Source organism: Drosophila sechellia, chromosome 3R (assembly GCF_004382195.2).
Source record: "Drosophila sechellia strain sech25 chromosome 3R, ASM438219v1, whole genome shotgun sequence".
NCBI classification, from domain to species: Eukaryota; Metazoa; Arthropoda; class Insecta; order Diptera; family Drosophilidae; genus Drosophila; species Drosophila sechellia.
This window is the reverse complement of record NC_045952.1, coordinates 12,155,024-12,176,654: the sequence shown is the minus strand read 5'-3', so window position 1 is coordinate 12,176,654 and position 21,631 is coordinate 12,155,024. Positions and strand designations below refer to the sequence as shown.

Below are 21,631 nucleotides of genomic sequence, written 5' to 3'. Positions count from 1 at the left end.
CCATTTAAATATGCATCATACATTCATTTATACTTGGATTTTTTCTTCCCATGAGAATGAAAAGATAAAAACTACCTTTCTTTTTTTTATCAAAATGGGTTAACCCTTTTTGCGTATCCCCGATGCTCTTGCGGAAGTTCATTGCCGTCGTCACCGCTGTAAACAGTAATAAAATCAGAGAATCTGGAAGATAGGCAACGAAAAAACCCGAGCGACAATGGCTAATTACGGGCAACGGAGCAGCTTCTACAGAAATCGTGTACCCCACTAGATAACGGCCGTGATTGATAAAGCGCCATTGAATATATCGACTTACGGATTCCCAATGCTGGTTAGTTTCCACTCGTTCACAGCATCATGCAAAAGTGCCGAGCTCCGTTTCTGTTTCTTCTCATAGCTGGGATCCTTGTGATCCTGGAAGCATACCACACAGAGGCTGCCGTCCCTCGGCAGCCGGACAGTCGGATTGTAAACGGGCGCGAAGCCACCGAAGGCCAGTTTCCATACCAACTCTCGCTGCGACGCCAAACGGTACACATCTGCGGCGCCTCGATCCTGTCCAGTAACTGGGCCATCACTGCCGCTCATTGCATCGACGGGCATGAGCAGCAGCCGCGAGAATTCACCCTCCGCCAGGGCAGCGTAATGCGTACCTCGGGCGGCACTGTTCAGCCGGTGAAGGCCATCTACAAGCATCCGGCCTACGATCGGGCGGACATGAACTTCGACGTGGCCCTTCTACGAACAGCGGACGGAGCCCTCAGCCTGCCGTTGGGCAAAGTGGCGCCCATTCGATTGCCCACCGTTGGCGAGGCCATCTCGGAAAGCATGCCCGCCGTCGTCTCTGGCTGGGGACACATGAGCACCTCCAATCCCGTCCTGTCTTCGGTACTCAAGAGCACTACGGTGCTGACAGTCAACCAGGAGAAGTGCCACAACGATCTGCGCCATCATGGAGGCGTCACCGAAGCGTAAGCAGGGGAATCATGTTCCTTGTTTCATATCTGTTTTACCAAGAAACTATCCCCTACATATTATGCCTTTTACATTGAACAAATGAACAGTTTATCTTTAAAAAATTTTAAAAGGGAGTTGGTTTTGAAGATAGATCTCTATTTATTGTTCTCAAGTGTTTTTTGGTAAGACAAAGCCAATTAATTCCCAATTAACATTATCTTTCAGAATGTTTTGCGCGGCCGCCAGAAACACAGACGCATGTCAAGGTGAGCCCAACTAATTACAATTACGTTTAATCGGCAGGTTGATAATGACACAGTAAACCTCGTCGCTTTTCAGGCGACAGCGGAGGTCCGATCAGCGCACAGGGAACCCTCATCGGAATCGTATCCTGGGGAGTTGGCTGCGCGGATCCGTACTATCCAGGAGTTTACACCCGCCTGGCCCATCCTACTATTCGCCGTTGGATACGCCTGCTCACAAAGTTGTAGATTTTTAGCTGATTAAATGGAACTTATACATTAAAAGATTGCTGCATAAATTGGTTGATGTATTTTTGAATTAAATTTTATTTTCTTTGACCTTGATTACTTTTTAGGGATTATAACTGCCCTATAATAATAATATATAATATTGCTACTCTTTATGCTTTCTCTTTCTTAATTCAAAAAAGCGCGCTTTAGCCACCAAACTCCATCGATACTCGAACAGCTGATTGGGGCTGAAAGACGATAACGATACGTGATAAGCCCAAGCAGCGATAGAAAACTGGCTGAGAAAATGTACGCTCCTTCTTTGCAAAATTTGATTTGTGTTTTCGACGGCTATTATTGAAAGAATCTATTAGAACAGTGGCCCTTTGCTATAAAGAAATCAAAGCCGACTGCACGGAATAGAAAGTTTCAACATAGTCAAAGAAACAGTGCATAATCGAAAGTATCCAAGGAGGGAGTGGCAAGTGGTGCACTAACGGGTGGTGGTGGCGGCACGCATTCTATTTAGGGTAAGTGCATCTGAGTGGACACATAGGCACGAGACACCTTTGAGCAGCAACCTTTATGTCCATATATATATTTGCTCCACATACATAGTTCTCTGCTGAATGTCCTATTGGCGTTTGTTGTGGCTGGCGCTCAAAATGATTTACCAGCTGCTGTGCTGCTCCGTGAGCCTGATCTTCTTCTGCTTCAACGTATTCTGGCTCTTTTGCAACCTGGCCATCCCGTGGTGCACTCTCACCTTGCTCGTTGTGTGCATCGCCTCCAAGTTCGTCAAGCTGCAACGAAGTCCCAATGAGAAGCGACTCTTAAGTCTTCTTAGTTCTCCAGAGGAATGGCCCAGTTATTGGCCAATCGCCAACCGGGCGGCCGGCTTTGATGCGCCCGAAAACTCCAAGGCAGCCATTAAGAAGGTGAGTGACGTCACGAGCCGGGTGGTTGGCAGCACGAAAATCAATAACATCCCCTTTTCCACCCCCTTAAAAACAGTGCCTCGCACGTGGATATCGGAACGTGCTTCTGGATGCCGGCCTCACGTCCTGCGGTGAAATAGTCGTGGCTAACCCCACAAAAATAAACGTTGCACAGCCGCTGGTGGAGTTGCAAAAGCTAAACATCACGGAGCAACACCCAATGGGGTAAGTCAATTAATGAACTGGAAATTCCTTTAAATCTTTATAAATCATCGCACACAGGTCGCAGTACGAAGAGGAAACGGTGGCTCCCCTCAGGCAATTGTCCGATTTCCTGGAGGCGGAGGCTGCTGAGACCACAGTGTTTTTGCGAATTCACGACAACAGCGCCAGGATGATAAACCAACTGCAGAAGTTTATGACTGCCGACGAGTCGTTCACTCAGCGCACAATTGTCATCAGTCGATCACCAATAGCTATTTACCAGGTGGAAAAAATTGTTTTGTATTCTTTTCTTTGATTTTTACTCATCCCATTCTTTCAGCTACGAAAACTTAAGCCAGAAATTATTTGCGGCCTTTGGCACGAGACCTACTTGTCACTGGCCATCCTCAAGTCCTCTACACTTATTACCTCAATCTATGGCGCTATTTTTCGCAACATAATTGCACCCGTGATAGGAATAAGCGTTGTTTTTCTCAGCAAAGATGAGATCAATTTGTAAGCTAATATAATTGTAATTATTATTAGACATTATTTATTAGACATTTGGTGTTTCGTATTTATTTTCCAGTCACATTGCCGATCTTTGGCGCAACGTGGGCGTCCGTCCAATAGTCTATATGGTTAACTCACCCAACGAGAAAAGATACTTCCAAAAGACCATGAAGATCCAGTACCTAACAGACTCGTTGCGGTCAGAGCCGCATCTACTTATGAAAGCCTAAGGGTCCTTGAGGATTTAAACGAACGATAACGACTTCGATCGACGCACACACATACACAAACTGTTTGCATTTAGCTGGCAGAGCTTAGCCCTTAAGACAAACTTAAGTACGCATGTGTTTTTGTAGAAGCTTTAGAAAGTATTATCCCAAGCTTTACCGGTACCAGTGAAATGGAAGATATAGTTTAGTTAGTTTATGTGCTTTACTTCTGTTTAGCTGAAGCTTTTATTCATTTTATTGACGTCTTAATTTATTTATGTTGTTATTTATGGTTTTATTTTGTTTAATGACTTCTGTATTTTATACGAAAATGTTCTCAAAGTTTGTATGATGTACAATATTTCTACTATGTACTCAACACAATCATATGCCTTATATGGCGTATGATTTTTGGATGCTGTATATACATACAACAAGCTTTCCTCAATTCCCCTTGTTACCCGAATGTAATCCATGAAATCCCTACAAAGTGTTTACCAGCATTATATGTGTATGTCTATACCAAAAACCAGAATTAATAAAAACTACATTTTATTGTGATTGTAAAAGAAAATAAAATGATTGCAACGATTGATTTAAGTTCATACACCTCTTCAATAATGTGTTTTTCTTTTTCAAATTGGTTTACGAAACTTTATTATTTTTGGGGAGTTCTGATAATGCCTTAAGTGATAAACTATGTATTTATATGTATTAATATTTTTAAATGCCTTAAATCTATTAAGGTTAGTTTTTGTTCTGAGCGAGGGGAGCCATTCCAACGATATCCCACCGAAATGGGTTGATTAACAAGAGAAATTAAAAAATAACACGCCTTCATTAATTAATATATAAATGAATTTTTTTTTACACAAGTTAACGTAAAATTACTTCATTTAAATTTTAGATTAAAAACAATCAAAAAATTATACAGATTAGTACAAAGCTTATGAATGAAATAGATGTGATATTACTTTCGTCGTGACCGAGTTGCGCGCTGTGGCGCACCCTCAACAGCAGAGGTCTCCGGCGCGGTCTCAAAGTGTACCTTCCGGCCTCGGCCACCTCGAACTGCCGCCGTCGATGTGGAGGAGCCGGCTTCGACTTGGGGATCCTCGGCGGGCTGCTCCGGTTCTACTGCCTTGGCGCCTTTTGCTCGACTGCGAGGGGCAGGCTTCTTTGCCTGTTCCTCCTCCTGAGGAGCCTCCTCCGATGGTGTTTTGGCACGAGCTCCGCCTCGCGGCTTTTTGATGGGTGGTTGCTTCTCCGTTTCAGTCTCGACTTTGGTTTTGCCTCCCGCGCCGCGTACGGTCTTTTTGGCTGTTTTGACATCCGGCTTCTCCAAATCGCTTTCGTCAGCCTTTCGACGAGTTCCACGCCCCTTGGTTGCTGGGATCGGCTCATGCTCTGGCCCAGACGCTTCTGTTGTTGATGGAATTTCCGGGGTGGCCTTCTTTGCCGGTGGCTCCTCAGAGTTGGCTGCCTTGCCCTTCGGCCTTTTCGGAGTCGCTGGCCGCGGTGAAGAGTCCACAATTAATTCCAGCGCCTTTGCAGTCAGGTTGCGTACGCGGCGACTACGAGCCGGTGTAGGCTTTTCGTCGTCCAGATCTTCCGTGTAGTTCTTGCGCGGTAGGTTTCGTCCTTCGCGTCGCTGTGATGTTGTGGGTTCCGGAAGAGAAGCTGCGTTGTCGGGTGTATCGTCTGCTTTCACGGGTGGTTGATTGGTTACGGGCAAAGGTGTAACTGGATCTGGCTCTGACGCCTTGTTGGCCAGGGCCTTGCTTGCCGCTGGTGGCTTGCGTGCCCGTCGCAGTCCTGAATGCGGCTTCTCATCGTCCGGTGCCTCCTCGTAGTTTTTACGTGGCAAGTTGCGTCCCTCTCGGCGGCGTGGAGTAAGTTCTTCGGCATCGGAAGCCTTCGAAGGGGATCCCGATGTGTCCACGAGCGCCGAAGCAATTTCGGTAGGCAAGTCCTGCAAGTCGATCTGTTCTCTTTCCTCGTCTTGAGCTTCGTTTTTACGACCCCGACGTATTGCCGTTTTCTTGGCCACTGGCTGTTCCTCATCGACACTCGCTGATGCCTTGCGCCCACGTCGAGATGGTGGTTTCTTCTCCGATGTGGTCGCTTCCATATCTACACTTGGCTTTCTACCGCGGCGCGTTGTCTTGGCCGCTGGCAGTTCCATGACATCGGAACTAGACTCCGCTGGGAGCTCGTCCTTATGTTCTGGCTCCATGGACGCCCTGCGTCCACGAAGCTTTGTTTTCGGCACAGCCAGATCTGCAGTTGGTAAGGCCTCATCCTCGGTGGCTTTGCGTCCACGCCTGCGTGAATGAGAGGGAAGCGGAGCTGGATCCTCTGGTGGTGTCTTTTTAATCCCCTCATCCGTATCCAAAGTGGGCTTACGACCGCGTCGCTGGGTCTTGTTTACCTCACCCTCATCTGGAAGTAATTCAGTTGGTGCCGGTTCTGATTCTGTGACTGGCTCGGTCGCCTCTTCTCTTATTTGCGCAAGATGCTCTTCGCCGCTAGTTGAAACGGCTTCAACAGTTTCCGCAGAAGCTTTGCGTGCATTACGTCTGGTCTTCTTCGCAGGCTCTACAACTGGCAAAGATGGCTCCTGCTTTTCATCGCCCAGAGGGTGAGTTTCACGATCTGCTGGTGTTTTACCCCTCCGCATTGGTTTTTCCAGAACATCTTGGGAAACATGATCCATGTCTTGAGAAGGCTTGCGTCCTCTACGCTTCGGTCTTTCAACGTGTTCTTCCTTAGCATGCTCCTCTACATTTGCGACCATAAATTCTGCTGATTTTCGTGCACGTTTTTTCGGCAATTCTTGATCAGCTAGATTTAAGTGATCCTCTTGGACGGAAGCCAAAGCCTCCTCCGTTTCAGGATTATGTGCGTCATTTGCTGCGTTGACTTCTACTATATCTTCGGATGCTTTGCGAAGTCTTCGCTTTGGTCTCTCCGCGCGAGTATTACCTGTCTCTTTGGACACATCTTCCTGCTTCTTTGACTTCTTAGGCGCCCTATTTTCCGATGAGACATTTGGCACATTATCGGGATCTTGTTCTTCCTTGGATACATTCAAAGTAGCAACCGGTGCAGGCCCCTTTGATTCCGAGTGACCCGAATTCTTTTTACTGGACAGCGAGGTTTCCACTTCTATGACTGGTGCTAAAATATCTACAGTCTTTTCCTTTTTGTCCGACGTCGTGTTTGTTTCCTTTGCAGATGCTTTCCGCACTCGTCTTTTTGGCTTTAGCTCTAAGTCTGCTACAATCTCTGTATTTGTGTTCTCTATTTCATTGCTTGTAGTAGGTAAAACAACTGCTAACTTTCCATCTTTGTTAATGGCCTTCAAATGATCTTCAGCTTTTTCAATTTTCTCGGATGCGTCGTCCGTTTCATTAGCATATGCCTTTCTTCCGCGTCTTTTGGGTCGTTCTTTAGTGGTCTGTTTCTGGTTGGTTTCCTGCACTTCTATTTTACCTTCTAAATCGCCTTCCACCTCTGATTTAGTTGTCGATACAAAAGGCTCTGGAACATCTCGTTGCTCGCTGTTATCCGTATGAGTACTTCCAGGTTCGTTGGCAACTTCCAAGTTCGTATTAATTTTTTCTTTATTATCCAATGGAGTATCCGATTCCTTTGAAGATGCCTTCCTTAATTGTTTTTTGGGTTTGTCTATGATGATCGCCTGTTCTGCATTTGACTCGATTCTTTTCTCAACTTCTGGCTCTGGTTCTTCTTCTAGGATGGGTTTAAGAGCTTCATCAGATTTATGCTCCGCGATTTCTTTCTGTTCGACATTTGCTGTGGTTTCAGAAACTTCTACGGATGGAGTGCGTACTCGTCCTCTTTTTTCTGTAATAGCTTCCTTTTTGTCCTCATTTACATCTGATGATGGTTTTCTACCTCGTCCCCTAGATTTAATGCTGAGATCATCTTCTTGCTTAGTATCGCTTCCACGGTCTTCTATTTCCAAAACCTCAGCAGATGGTTTCCTCGTCACTCTTTTTGGACGTTCAACCTCAGTCGCACTATCCGCGGAAGTAGATCCCTTTCTGGTCACTCTTTTTACTGGCTTAGATGCATCTTCGTGCGTCAACTTTTCTTCTTGTTTTGAAGGCTTGCTGATAAGTCCGGACATCTCCGTGGGCTCGGGGGATATTGTTTGTTTGGAAACTATAATGTCGGTTCGATCTTTCTTTTTGGAATCTGTTGAAGTACTATGAATAGACTTCTCAGATGGTTTTTCCTGGCTACACCCAGCATCATCTTTAACGGTTAACATTTCCTGATCCGAATCAACTGCAGAAGTGGACTCTGCTTTTGTTAGAGATTTATCTTCAGATACTGGCTTGATATGTGTTCCATCTTCTTGCTCTTGATCTCGTTCCGATGGTAAATTGCATTTTTCTTGTATATTATCCGTAGCGTCTCCACCTTCACTTGATTTTGTGAAGTCGGCAGATTCTTTAATACTGACTACTTCTTGTGGCTCGTTTTCTGAAGGTACCACAGAAGAATTAGTAGAATTGAATGGGTCAGGTTCTATTTTATCAACGGCATCATCGTGAGGTACTGTCGATTCAGGTCCGTGGCCTGTAGAGCTAGAATTAGCTGGGTCTCCTGGCTGAGGTTGCTGGTCTTTGGCAATGTCTTCTGACATAATATCAACCTTTTCTACTTCACCGCCATCTTGAGCACATTGAAAATCTGGCATTGCATCAGATACGTCTTCCACTTTTGGAATAAGAAGCTCAATGTCACGTTCCGAAGAAGCATTAAGAAGTTCCCCATTGGGACTTGATGAATTTATTATTACTGCGGGTACAGATGTGTTACACCCTATGAGAGTTTCTACCTGATTTATTTGTTCGTACATTTTTTGTGATTCCACTTGGTGTGGTGAAGAGATTGCAGCGTTTACAGTTGATATCTTAGGGCAGATTTCTTTTTCGGATGGCTCTTCAGTTATAATTGAAATATGATTTGCTGGTTCAGTGACTTCATTTTGGTTAGATGACTCTTCAGACACACCTTCTTTTACATCATTGTCTTCTATTACGATACCCTCTATAATGGAATCATCGTTTGGATCTTCAATTATTGAATCTTCTTTTAAAGGACATTGCTCAGCAATGCCTGAGGAATCTAACGAAATCACCTCATCGTCAGATTGATTTTGATTGCATTTCTCCGTTTCCTTAGCGTTCAACTCCATATCTGAATGTTTTTCGACTAAGACGGATGGTTCTGTGTAACTTTCGTCTAAGCTCGAGGCATCTAATTGAATAACTTCATCGTCATTGTCCTTTTCGTCAGAATCCTTTTTGGGGTTACAATCTGTGGATTCTTTTTTGTCCATCGAGTTAACATCTATTATTTGGTCGGCATTAGTTTGTTCTTTAAGCATAGACATTTCTGTGGATTGATCTTTATCCTCTCCAACTGATGTACCTTCATCTAGTGTATCTTGCTCAACAATTATGGAGGCATCTAACTGAATCACCTCTGTTTTGAAATCCTGATTTGGTTGGCTTTCCTTAGGTTCCTCTGAAAGAACAGCTTCGGATTCCTCTAGAATAGAAACCTCTTTATTCTGGTCCGTTAGAGATTGATCAATTAGTGCATTTTCATCTGGTAAACTTTGTTCAACAACGCTCAAGGCATCGTCAGGTATATTGTCTTCAAATTTCTCATCACTCTCTTTATGAGCAGCGATAATTTCAATTGATGATGTCTCCATTGCGACGTGTTCTTCGACGTAATCGTTTTCATTCTGTTCATCAATTTGAGCGCTTTCATCCTGTGACATTGATGTCCCACATAGACGAGTATTGGGAGATAAGTTCGTTGATACTTCTAATGAGCTTACATTAGCAAGATCGCTCGCTATAGAAGACTGCTTAACACAAGCGACGTCATTCGGCAAAGCTTCCATATTTCCCTTTTCTTTACTTATATCGGAAGTATCTAAGTCTAAAGAAGTCATCGCGACTTTTTCAGAGTGTTCGATCTCAAATGCTGGACTGGAATTGCTTAAAGGGACCTCATCGATGCACATAACTACCGGCCCGCAGTTTTTAATTTCATCCGATGGAATTGGCTCATCCGTTTGAGGATTAGTTTCCACAACTACATTATCCATTTTACTAACAGATGGATCCTCTTTAGTACTGGCTTCCTTTGGATCTTTCTCCCCGGATGATGTTTCGATGACTTCCTGAGTCTCATCAGGTTTTGCTTTCTCAGTCGGTTCTTCGGCGGGTGACTTTTCAGTTATTAGTTGATCGATTTGACTTAAATCAGGCACTTCATCAGTTCCTGCTTCTGAAAGTAGCTCGTCACCTGTCCTAGTTTCAGCAGATGGCTTTTCGACAATTACTTGATCCTTTTCACTAGAAGAAGGCAACTCATCAGGATGTGCCTCTACTGGAGGTTCTCTTTCAGGTGATGTTTCGATTATTGGTTTAATAGTATCAGTTTTCGTCTCGTTGGATCCTTGAACAATTTCAGTAGGTGATTCATCAGGTTTAGCTTCTTCTTGAAGTTCCTCGGTTGGATATATGTTGGTGACGGGTTGGATAGATTCATCAGTTTTTGTTTCCTTTAAAACATCCTTGACGGGATACGGTTTTACTTCTTGTTTAGTATTATCTAAAGAGTGTACCTTCTGAGGTTGGGTTTCCTCTGAAAGTTCTTTGAGAGGCGAACTTTCGATGCAATGTTGATTAGATTCCGCATCAGTAGAAACATCAGGTTGTTTTTGTTCCATAAAAGGCAAAGTCTCAATGGCTGGTTGAATGACTTCGCCATCAATTGAGACCTCATTGGAGTTGGTTTCTCTTACAAGTTCATCGGAATGTGATTCATGCAACGGTTGCTTAGACTCTGCGCCAGGGGCTCCCTTTTCGGGTTGTGGTGTTTGTGTATCTTTTTGAGTCGGCAAAGTTTCTGTGGCTGGTCGATCCGGTTCTGCAGCACTCGAAACCTTATCTGGTTTGGTTTCTTCGGAAAGTTCTTCAGAGCGCTCAATAGATGGTTTGGAGGTGTCTTTGTCGGTGGGCTCATCACCAGATTTTGCCTCTTTTGCCAGTTCTTTAGAAGGTGATATTACGATTGGTGGTTCATCAGTATGCACCTCACTTTTATTGGAAGGTGATACTTCGCCAACTGAACCATATAAGTCAGTGGAGGATTTTTCATCTGTAACTGAAGTGTCTTGGGCATCGTTTGTGGACTTGGCATCTTCTTGATTAAGATTATGGTCAGGTATAGTTTTTTCCACACTACAGTCAATGACATTAGTAGAATTAATCGAACTATCCGCTGTTGTGTCTAAAGGAAAAATCTCTGACTCTAGAATCGTCAATTCCACCCCTGCAGATTCAATATTTTCATCAGAATTAACTGGTAGGATATCTAGACTTTTCTCTTCTTGAAGTTTGTCACCTTCGAGATTTTGGTCAGGTATAGTTTCTTCCACACTACTGTCAATGACATTAGTAGAATTGATCGAACTATCCGCTGTTGTGTCTAAAGGAAATATCTCTGACTCTACGATCGTCAATTCCACCAATGCAGATTCAATATTTTCATCAGAATTAACTGATGGGATATCTAGACTTTTCTCTTCTTGAAGTTTGCCACTTTCGAGATTTTGGTCAGGTATAGTTTCTTCCACACTACTGTCAATGACATTAGTAGAATTGATCGAACTATCCGCTGTTGTGTCTAAAGGAAATATCTCTGACTCTACCATCGTCAATTCCACCACTGCAGATTCAATATTTTCATCAGAATTAACTGATGGGATATCTAGACTTTTCTCTTCTTGAAGTTTGCCACCTTCGAGATTTTGGTCGCAAGTACTTCCCTCAATTGTGGTATCTTCCACTTCAATTAGTGAAATTTCACTGATAGCACCCGTTTCGACTTTCCTTGAATTCTCATCGACAGTGTTGTGTTCCGTCAGATTGACAGATTCTTCAAGCTTGTAGGCTATAGATGGTTCCTGAGCACCGTCAGACTGTTTGGGAGTTGCTTCCGATTTCTTTGGCTCCTCCTCATCATCACTAAATACCAAGGGCTCAGTAAGGCCGACATTTGAGTCTGTATCTGAGCGATCCTCAATGTTATCAATAGGTGGATTGGTCTGGCCTAAAGGCCTCCTCTCATCCACGGTGACTTCGCACGACTCTACGCCCGAAACTACTAGTGCTTCGGAGAAAATTGAGTCCGACGTCTGGTCCAACAACTGAATTCCACTCATCTCGTTTGTGTTGGGTGAAATAGACCTGAAGCCGCAATCTGCAAAGGCACTAAGATTGGGATTGGCATGCAGGGTAGCTTTGTAGGTGGTGCTTGTCAGAGGATCCTTTAGTGAAGCGCTCGCTGTGGCTGTATGCCCGACATTCATCAGTGCCTCTGATGCCACTGTTTTGTTCTGAATTATTGAATCCAGAGGATCAACTCCAGTCGCTGTGCTAATCGCTGTCACATTTATCTCTTCCGTGTCTTCCATATTGGCCCCAGTCGTTTCGGGCACGTCCTCAAAAATCTTGTCCAAATGCAATGTATTGTTCGTCACATTCAGATCATATTCTGTGGCTGCCGCCAGAGAATCCTTGCGAGACTTTAACACTGCGCTAGCTGGTTCATTTGGCACCATGATATTCCGGGCACTGGGCGTCTTCAGAGCATTTTCCAGAGGCTTTTCTTGCTCCATGCGGGATACTGCAGTGCTTCTTCTATCGTGGAAAGGAGTCCTACCAACAGAGGTTTCTAATAGTTCTGCCATATTTCCTATAATTGGTGAGGCAGGAATTTTCGGAGTTCGCATCAGTTCCCTTAGCCCTTTAAAGCGTGGTGTGCTGCAGCTTTTTGGTGTTTTCAATAAATCCCGTAGGCCGTGAAAATCTACCTTGTCGATATCATCAACTGGCAGCTCGGTGCCATAATTTTCGTCGTCAGCGATGACAGATTTACTATCTGTAATAAATATAAAAAATATAATTTAAATCAAATAAGCCATTCCATTTAATAAATGCTTATGAATAAGCTTACCATCTTCGGAACCAACTTCTTCCAATATGACTCCCATATCGCCCACAGATTCATCCATCTGAAGTTCCCTCTTGGGTGTGTTCAAAATACGCAACGATTGGCGCGTTGGTGTGGACATTTCTTGCGTAAATCGCCGCTTGCGGCGGGGAGTAACAGCGACTTGGCTGTCCATTGCTGAACAGGATGCACGGCGAGAACGCTTGTTGTCCTTCTCGGGTAATGTCTTACTGCTGGCCTCCATCGAGGATCGCCGAGTGCTTCTCCGTGGCGTTGTTGACGCTACCCTCTGCTCAACAGAATGACGGCGCAAGCTCCTGCGAACCACGGGGGTTTCTGCATTTGGAGATGGTTGGTTTTCTTTTTGAGATGTCCCTCCTGTCGCAATAAAATAAAAATGTATTTTGGGAATTTCCAAATTTAAATTGCTTACCAGTTGAATTTGAATTACCAGTAGTACTCTCCAATGGCAGCTCTTCGCAAATACTTTCCTCGATTATTTTCTCAGAATTAGCTGTTTCGGTTTCGGAACATTAGATTTCATAATATTTATTTTATATTATAGATACTTACAATTCTTAGTTTGTTGAGGAATATTCGCATGAACCTCTTCGCAAATGCTATCCTCAATAATAGCATTCTCTAGTTGTTTGCCGACTGGAAGTTCATCTTTTTCTTTACATTCGTCTTCATTTTTGCCGGTTTCAAATTCATGTTTGTCACGTTCATTCTCGTCGAGTATGGCCGCATCTGGCTTAGGATTCACATCTTCTTGTGCAGATTTTAACTTGCCTTTCACATCTGATTCTGTCCCGATCGGCTCAACTTTGTCTCGGATAGGTGTGGGCGCTTCTGAGTTCACTGACGGAAGCCTCTTTTCAATTAGGGAACTCAGCTGAAAGGATACATCATCTACTTCCCCAGTGATGAGAACAGTAACCGCTTCAATTGCCATTGCTGCGCCACTCTGATCATTTCCTTGGGTATCATGCATTATAGTGAACGTGCGGCTCAGCTCATCCTGAGAATCGTCCGGTTTTTCCGGAGTGGAGCTCTTGATCTGGGACACATCGATTGTTTTTTTTTGACATGGCGATGACGGCTTAGATGATCCAGGCTTAGGGGAGCCACTTTTCGGCGAGTTAAGCGAACGACGTGCCTTGGCTACGAGCTTGTTGCTCTTGTCAACGCCGGGACTACGCTTGGCAGCCGCAAACGACTTTCTGAGCTGGGAGACCTTGTTCTCTCTGGGAGACTCCATTAGTGACATACGTTTGCGTGGCGAGGTCTTGGGTGCGTTTCCTCTCGTATGCCCTTCTCGCTGGACTGGCGTACGCCGATGTGGATGGAATGGCAAACGCCGAGGCGTAGTCAGGCAGTGGCGACGAGCCTCCAGAAGAGATGTCCGCTTGGGGGTAACTATGGGGCTATTCTTATCTGGTTGGTTGGCGGCGATCTGCTTTTTAATGCTGGTAAGCATAGCTCGTTTCATCAGGGAATGGGGCGTTCTATTGGGTGTGGTGATACCAGCCGGACGCTGAGGAGTTTTATACCGTTGCGAAGGGCTTGGGGATGGCGGTGTGTCAGAGTTAGTTATGTCAATGACTAATGGGGATGCATCTGATGATTCGTCGGTGCTGTCTACACTGATAGGCGTCTGTTTGGGTGTGAGCTTGAATGCATGCGAATGTTTGGGTGTTTGTCGTAGCTTTGATGGGGTGGTCAGGTCTATCAGGAACATAGACGAATCCCGCTTGGTCTTCTTTGAGGTGGATGGCGTGCTAAAGTCCATTAGATCTCGGCTGCAGCTGTCTTCGTTTAGTTCAGAGAGCACATTGCCCTTGGGGGTGCTGTATATGCTCTTAGGCGTGGAAACTGCCAGAGACGTCGTGGTGTAGCCAGGTTTTCGCACACATGAAAAGGATTTCTCGGTCTTAACGCCAGTCTCGCGCGGCGAATAAGAGGTAATAACCACGTCGGAGATGGCGCACAGCTTTAGTAGCTTCTGGTGGCTACCTGGTGGCGTTGCGGTATTCTCCTTATTCTGCGTAGCCTCTAGAAGATTTACTTTGGGGGACTCGTAAGCATTCTTCTCTGTGCTGTGTTGAATGGATTCATTCAGTGAGACATCCTCCAAGTGAGACTCACTCTGATCACGAGACTCTATAGAAGTATTTCCTTCGTCGTCCGAATTGATGCTATAGTGAAAACTGAAAAGGTATAAGCAGAGATGAGGTTTTATAGGGACTATTAACAGGCAGGCAACACATGCTTGCAGTAGGAACTTTTTCCTATTGTTGTTGCCCAAAGACATTTTAGGGGTTGGCCAGGTAGTCGGTTAGGGGTCTGCCTGCTGTTTTCACTTACTTGTGAACTGTCAGGCGTTTTTCGGCTTGTAGACGATGCGATTGCTAAATCAAATAAAAATAGGAAAATTGTAGGTCTTGGAATACTGTACTAGATGGAGCAGATGGCGGCTATTACCTTCAATGAAGGGCAAGAGTTTGACGCTTGTTCTTTGGGCAATAGGCGTTCTGGGGTGCATGGGGCTTCCTGCACCTCGGAGCACTTCGGGAACTCCCAAGTGTAGACCTTCTCTCGAATGGTAATCTTGCCACCGTGTAGCAAAGGACGCTTGCCTGAAGCATGGATGGCCACGTCGTTGAGATGAATGGGATCTCCGCTGGACTTGTTGTATATGATGACCTAAGTGCGGAAAAAGCAGTATGTTAAGGCGGTAAAAGGCGACTCCTGCCTTCCAGACTCACCCTGCCGAAGGCATCGCAGTTAATCTCGCAAATTAGACGCTCCTCCTCTGGCCCCTCCAGGATGAGGTCGCAATTGTAGTAGGAGCCCACCTGGAAGGTGCGTCCTTTAGCTGCCAGAACCACGGTTTTACCATTTTCGTCCTCGTAGCGCAACCTGCCGCCATCCAGCGACATTTTCCAAGCGGCGTCGCAAATGCGGCTTGGGTGCGGGGAAAACGAATACCGAAGCGAGCACTTTGAAAAGCCGCAAAGCTATTGGAAATAATACGGTAAATGCACGTACACAAAACACCCACAAACTATTCACTGATTTCTTTCACACTTTTCCTACAGACACTGTTTTTACGGCTGACATCACGAGCTTGTCATAGTTAATTGTAACGAAAACTCTGTGAAGGAATTTTTTTTTTTGCAATGGACGCGCAAGCCTTGCCAACTCGTTTCTAATGCGCCGGCTTATGCGTTACATTTAAAATTCTGGGCGCAGAAACTGACAACTTACTTAAATTAAAAGTGGTTTATATTTTGTGGTTATTAATGTTGGTTAATCTCAAGAAGTGAAAAGAAATCTGTATTAGGTGAATCTCTTTGTCAAATAAAAAATATAAGGTGAAATAAGGTTTTAAATTTTTTTTTGCAGTGCTGTAAATGCGTCTCGTAAACAGAAAAATTAAATTAGAAAACGTTCCTTGGTAAAATATTAACGATTAAAAATACGTTTTATTTATTAAACAAATAAATTGGTAATGTTAATAAATTTGCAATTTATTTAATATTTATTTTAAGTTCATAACTTATAATAATCGATTTACAAAAAATATCGATTGTACCTTCATGAAATTGATTGTACATATGGTACCGACAAGTGTCATCCCTAGAATTGAGCCGGAAAACAAAAACTTTTAACAAAAGAATAAAATTTTTGGCATAAGTACAATCGCAATGGACTCCGACGCCGCACAAAAGACCTGGGAGCTGGAGAACAACATCCAGACGTTGCCCAGTTGTGACGAGATCTTTCGCTACGACGCAGAACAGCAGCGGCAGATCATCGATGCGAAGCCCTGGGAGAAGGATCCCCACTTCTTTAAGGACATAAAGATCTCGGCACTGGCGCTTCTAAAGATGGTGATGCACGCTCGCTCTGGCGGTACTTTGGAGGTGATGGGTCTAATGCTTGGCAAGGTCGAGGACAACACAATGGTGAGTTATTGAATGGGAAATGGTCCTCAATTAATAAGTCTTTCCCTTGCAGATTGTCATGGATGCGTTTGCACTACCAGTGGAGGGCACTGAAACCCGCGTCAATGCCCAGGCACAAGCGTACGAGTACATGACCGCCTACATGGAGGCGGCCAAAGAGGTGGGACGCATGGAACACGCCGTGGGATGGTATCACAGCCATCCCGGTTACGGTTGCTGGTTGTCCGGTATCGATGTGTCCACCCAGATGCTCAACCAGACATACCAGGAGCCATTCGTGGCCATTGTGGTTGATCCGGTGCGCACTGTATCCGCTGGCAAGGTGTGTCTGGGTGCATTCCGCACCTATCCAAAGGGTTATAAGCCACCAAACGAGGAGCCCTCGGAGTATCAGACCATCCCGCTGAATAAGATCGAAGACTTTGGAGTCCACTGCAAGCAGTACTATCCCTTGGAAATTAGCTACTTCAAGTCTGCTCTGGACCGCAGGCTCCTCGACTCTCTGTGGAACAAATACTGGGTAAACACACTGGGCAGCTCGGGTCTGCTCACCAACACAGAGTACACCACCGGTCAGATCATGGATCTCTCCGAGAAGCTGGAGCAGAGTGAGAACTTTTTAGGTCGCGGTACATAATGGGTCGATTTAAGAGTTGTGCACATCATTTACCCGCTTTAATATCCACAGGAACCGATGTCAACGAGAAGCGTTCAGAGGATAAGCTGTCCAAGGCCACGCGAGACTGCAGCCGCTCCACCATTGAACTGATACACGGCTTGATGGCTCAGATCGTTAAGGACAAACTTTTCAACAAGGTCGGACTGGGCAAATAGTTCAAGACTACAGTTCGCAATGAATTTTAAAATGCATTGTGAATTTTCTTTGCAACCTGGCGATTTATTAACCATTTCCCTGGGAAATATTTTAAGTAAGTCAAGCTTATACAAAAGAAAAAGGAAATTATAAAACTGCCTGATAGGCTGAAGAAAAAAATCTAAAACTCTTTTTACTTTTAATATAGGTTCTCTTTTTTTGTAGAGAAATAAATTATTTTGTCGTTCCCTTTAATGCTTATTAGACGACAGAAGGCATAGTAAAAGTTGCAACTTTTGTTCGCTATTTCGGAAAACAGCTATTCTTTCAGATAAACAAACTTTTTTTATAGAATATAAAATAATTCGGCACTGCGAAGTATATTTCCCACATCGATAAAACATTGTGGAAAATGAGATGCTTGGGTATTTCAATTGGTTTAGAATTATGTAACCCGAACCGGTCTCAAAGCAACAACCGAAGCCCACCGACTGAAACATTCCCTAATTGCTTTGGGATTTTTAAAGTAAATATTACAGAGCCTGGTTAGCTATACAAGCCAAGCCGCAAATGCGTCCCTCTCATCAATCAAATGGTTTCATTATTTTCATCGTTTGGTTCATTTTACAACTTTTATTCCTTGATTGCGTGTTTGCCCATGGGCTCTAGGGTTTCCCTGCAGTCTACTGTCTGCTCCTGGGAGCGAGAGCTACAAGTGAGATGTCAACGCCCTTCCAGCACGTGGCCCAATCAATTTGAAGGGACAAGAAGGGGGCCGCTTGCGAAGGGCGCTAATTAAATACGTTGTCACGTTTATCGCCGCTGTGAGGTACCAAAAAAAAGGGGGCGCCAAGGCAAATACAAGTCCTGTTTTACCGTTATCATCACTCCTGCAAGGAATGCCCATTAAAATGTCAACATTTGTGTGCCTGTGCCGGATTTATTCTGTGGAATTTTTAAATCCTCTTAAATGTAAATGTAAATTGTGGCGCAAGTCCACACATCCCACATCAAAAAGGGAGATAAACAAAATAAGAAGAAATATTAACGCACTTGGAGTACGCAAACGAGAACCTTTATAAAGATTTACGTGACAAACCCAACGAGGGCTGCTTTTGTGCGTGTAAGTTATTGGTGGTAAAGCAATAAAACTTTCATTTTCAGATATTATATCGAAAAGTAACCGTCATCTGGCATCAACAAGGAGCATTGTCATGAAATGTAACACTGCCAAATGCGGTTAGACCCTCCGCTGGCGAATGGGAAGGAGGAGTCTAAAACGATTGCCGAGGTGCTATAAAAGTCGCGGCGACGAACGACAGGCGCTTCATTCGCGTCCTGGATGCCAGCTAGAAAGCTTCCCAATCGCGATACACAAAGTCAAAGCCGAGGGACACCATGGCAGCATCATCCTTGTGCGTATCCGTCCAATAAAAATCAAAGTAATAGCAATGGAAAACCTATTCTCTGAGTGATAGTGCGTGCGTTTAGTGCCTTGGGAACTGTAGACAGCATATGTGCGCTATCAGATTGTGTGGGAATCTATTGAATTTTAAGGAAGTGAATTACAAGCAACGCGGAATAAGAAAATTTACGAACTGACAAGGCGGCGAATAAATATTAAACGGAGATTTTAAAGTGAAACTTAACCAACGAAACCTGTTGAGCAAAGTAAGTGCAATTTGAAGAAAAGTATTGCGGTGTGAAATAATTTCAACTACTAAGAGAGATTATTTTAAAATCATGTTTTTAATTTGTTTAAAATTTATCTGCACTTAGAAAAAATAGCGATAGAAAAAAATTTACTTCACTTAGAAAAACTTAAGAAAAATTTTATAATTATTTACTTTATATGTTCCAAAAATATTACTTGTATATAAAGTATACAAAATAATAAGCAATTAATGCAGAAAAATGTACCTATGTTGTTTTTCACTTTAAATAATAATATCGTGTTTTTCTTGTTTAAACATTTGAATTTTTTCAGAAACTTCAACCATGTATGGAATGCTGTACGAGAGTGTGCAGCACTACGTGCAGGAGGAGTACGGCGTGGACATTTGGCGGAAGGTGTGTCACATCATCGACTGCAAGCACAATAGCTTCAAGACGCACCAGATCTATCCGGACAAGCTGATGCCGGACATCGCCGAGGCTTTGTCCGCCTGCACGGGCGAGTCCTTCGACTTCTGCATGAACTTCTTCGGGCGCTGTTTTGTGCGGTTCTTCAGCAACTTTGGCTACGACAAGATGATCCGCTCCACAGGGCGATACTTCTGCGACTTCCTGCAGTCCATCGACAACATTCACTTGATTATGCGCTTCACCTATCCCAAGATGAAGTCGCCCAGCATGCAGTTGACCAATATGGATGACAACGGAGCTGTGATCCTGTACAGAAGCAGTCGCACTGGAATGTCCAAGTACCTAATTGGGCAGATGACCGAGGTGGCGCGAGAGTTTTACGGCCTGGAGATCAAGGCTTACGTGATTGAGAGCCAGAATGACATCAGTGGAGGCACTGCTGGTCCCATCAAGCTCACGGAGGGTCCCTTAACCGTGATTGTGAAGTATCGTCTGGACTTTGATAACCGGGAGTACATGGCTAAGCGCGTCAATACGGAGGCCCATCCCTCGCAGCTCAAAATGCCCACCGTGAAACTGGATGTGTTCCTCGATCTTTTTCCCTTCACATTTGTGCTGAACCACGACATGAAGATCACGCATGCTGGTGAGAAGATCGTTGAGACCTGGATTATGCACAATCCAGGGGCCAATCCAAAGAGCTTCATTGGCACCCACGTAATGGACCTGTTCCAATGCCGTCGTCCGAAAGACACCACCATCGACTGGGATACCCTGATCCAGATGAGAGCCGTGCTCTTTGAATTCGAGTTGATTCGCACGGGTCACAACCGCGCTGCCTACGATGCTGTCTTGAATATGGACTTTGAAAACTACGACGAGATGGACCTAAACGAAGCCCAGACTATGGCGCTGGCCAAGGCCCAAGAGTTCAGTGAATCCCATCCGTTGGATGATGATGAAGCTGCGGGCGAGGATGAGATCGACCCTGCCACTGGGGAACGTCGATCCTCCCAGGGCTTGAGGTCCATCCTTTTAAAGGGTCAGATGTTCTACATCAAAGATGTGGACTCGCTGATCTTTCTGTGCAGTCCTCTAATCGAAAATCTCGATGAGCTGCATGGAATCGGTCTCTATTTGAACGATCTCAATCCGCATGGGCTGAGCAGAGAGCTTGTGATGGCGGGATGGCAGCACTGCTCCAAGCTGGAGATCATGTTCGAGAAGGAGGAGCAGCGATCGGATGAGCTTGAAAAGTCGCTGGAACTGGCAGATTCCTGGAAGCGGCAGGGTGATGAGCTGCTGTACTCCATGATTCCGCGGCCCATAGCCGAAAGAATGCGACTCAGCCAGGAGCAGGTCTGCCAGAGTTTCGAGGAGGTGTCCGTCATCTTCCTCGAGGTGATGAACGTCTATGACGAAGGATTGAACAGCATTCAGGGCGCCATGCAGGCGGTGAACACTTTGAACAAAGTATTTTCGGCTCTGGATGAGGAGATCATTTCCCCATTCGTTTACAAAGTGGAGACCGTGGGCATGGTATACATGGCAGTTTCGGGTGCTCCTGATGTGAATCCCCTGCACGCCGAGCACGCCTGCGACTTGGCCTTGAGGGTGATGAAAAAGTTCAAGGCTCACGACCTGGGGGACGTTGCCATTCGGGTTGGCATCAATTCGGGACCTGTGGTGGCCGGCGTTGTGGGCCAAAAGGTTCCTCGATACTGTCTGTTTGGGGACACCGTTAACACCGCCTCGCGAATGGAGAGCAGCAGCGATCCCTGGAAGATCCAGCTATCGAAGTACACCGGCGATAAGGTGCGCCAAGTGGGCTACAAAGTGGAGTCGCGTGGCACGGTCAAGGTCAAGGGCAAGGGCGACATGGAGACCTACTGGCTGCTGGAGGGTCCCGAAGGCTAGGCATATAAAATATTAAATGTATCTTTAATTTTAGCACCATGCACTGAAGGATTGTACGGCACCTGTGGCTTTCTTAATTTGTTGCAATAAAAGAGAATTTAGCTCTGCTCCTCTGACTTTTTTTGAATTTTCTTGCTAGTGCTTGGACAAACTTAATTTGTCTAATAATACCAGCTATCTAAGTAAACAATAGAGCCTTATTGAATACACCCCTTATAAGCTCAAGTTCTTCTAATATCCTCCATCCTGCCTCTTCAATTACCAACTTAATTTGCTACCCGCTCCTGCCATTTCCCGCAGACAACTCTCATCTCGGAAAATCCATTTTTAATAACTTTTATGGGCGGTTTGCGTGTCACTTTGCACACCATCATCTCCAACCCACGACGGACCATTCGAGCATCTAGTAACCTCCGTTCGCCTGTTCCTTATATAAATTAAATTAAGTCACTCTGCGTGTCCTTAGCTCAAATGC

General features: G+C 44.8%; 5 protein-coding genes across 6 annotated transcripts; 4 read left to right on the top strand and 1 right to left on the bottom strand.

Moving 5' to 3' along the window:
* The first annotated feature begins 340 nt into the window (after positions 1-340).
* Positions 341-1,518, top strand: LOC6616879 (trypsin-4). Its single transcript, XM_002041179.2, has 3 exons — positions 341-971; positions 1,183-1,223; positions 1,297-1,518. Exons 1-3 carry the CDS (start codon positions 358-360, stop codon positions 1,446-1,448), a joined length of 807 nt encoding a protein of 268 aa, XP_002041215.1. The 5' UTR covers positions 341-357; the 3' UTR covers positions 1,449-1,518.
* A 181-nt stretch (positions 1,519-1,699) lies between these two features.
* On the top strand, positions 1,700-3,903 carry LOC6616878 (glycerophosphodiester phosphodiesterase 1). The gene is made up of 6 exons (XM_002041178.2): positions 1,700-1,960; positions 2,049-2,368; positions 2,445-2,593; positions 2,651-2,855; positions 2,913-3,088; positions 3,162-3,903. The coding sequence occupies exons 2-6, from the start codon at positions 2,060-2,062 to the stop codon at positions 3,313-3,315; spliced, it is 993 nt and encodes a 330-aa protein (XP_002041214.1). The 5' UTR covers positions 1,700-1,960; positions 2,049-2,059; the 3' UTR covers positions 3,316-3,903.
* Positions 3,904-3,934: 31 nt separating this feature from the next.
* LOC6616875 (titin) lies at positions 3,935-15,474 on the bottom strand. The gene is made up of 7 exons (XM_032723596.1): positions 15,138-15,474; positions 14,854-15,075; positions 14,737-14,780; positions 12,943-14,579; positions 12,803-12,883; positions 12,373-12,747; positions 3,935-12,297 (listed from the first exon to the last, which is right to left on the bottom strand). The coding sequence occupies exons 1-7, from the start codon at positions 15,309-15,311 to the stop codon at positions 4,265-4,267; spliced, it is 10,566 nt and encodes a 3,521-aa protein (XP_032579487.1). The 5' UTR covers positions 15,312-15,474; the 3' UTR covers positions 3,935-4,264.
* A 521-nt stretch (positions 15,475-15,995) lies between these two features.
* LOC6616874 (COP9 signalosome complex subunit 5) lies at positions 15,996-17,328 on the top strand. 2 transcript variants are annotated; one of them, XM_032723619.1, is made up of 3 exons: positions 15,996-16,340; positions 16,393-16,963; positions 17,029-17,328. In XM_032723619.1, the coding sequence occupies exons 1-3, from the start codon at positions 16,080-16,082 to the stop codon at positions 17,172-17,174; spliced, it is 978 nt and encodes a 325-aa protein (XP_032579510.1). In that variant the 5' UTR covers positions 15,996-16,079; the 3' UTR covers positions 17,175-17,328. The 2 variants fall into 2 exon arrangements, with proteins under 2 accessions (XP_032579510.1, XP_002041210.1); XM_002041174.2 differs by having other exon boundaries at positions 15,997-16,340; positions 16,393-16,969; positions 17,029-17,327.
* Positions 17,329-18,172: 844 nt separating this feature from the next.
* Positions 18,173-21,272, top strand: LOC6616873 (soluble guanylate cyclase 89Da). The gene is made up of 2 exons (XM_002041173.2): positions 18,173-18,825; positions 19,142-21,272. Exon 2 carries the CDS (start codon positions 19,153-19,155, stop codon positions 21,154-21,156), a length of 2,004 nt encoding a protein of 667 aa, XP_002041209.1. The 5' UTR covers positions 18,173-18,825; positions 19,142-19,152; the 3' UTR covers positions 21,157-21,272.
* Positions 21,273-21,631: the final 359 nt, after the last annotated feature.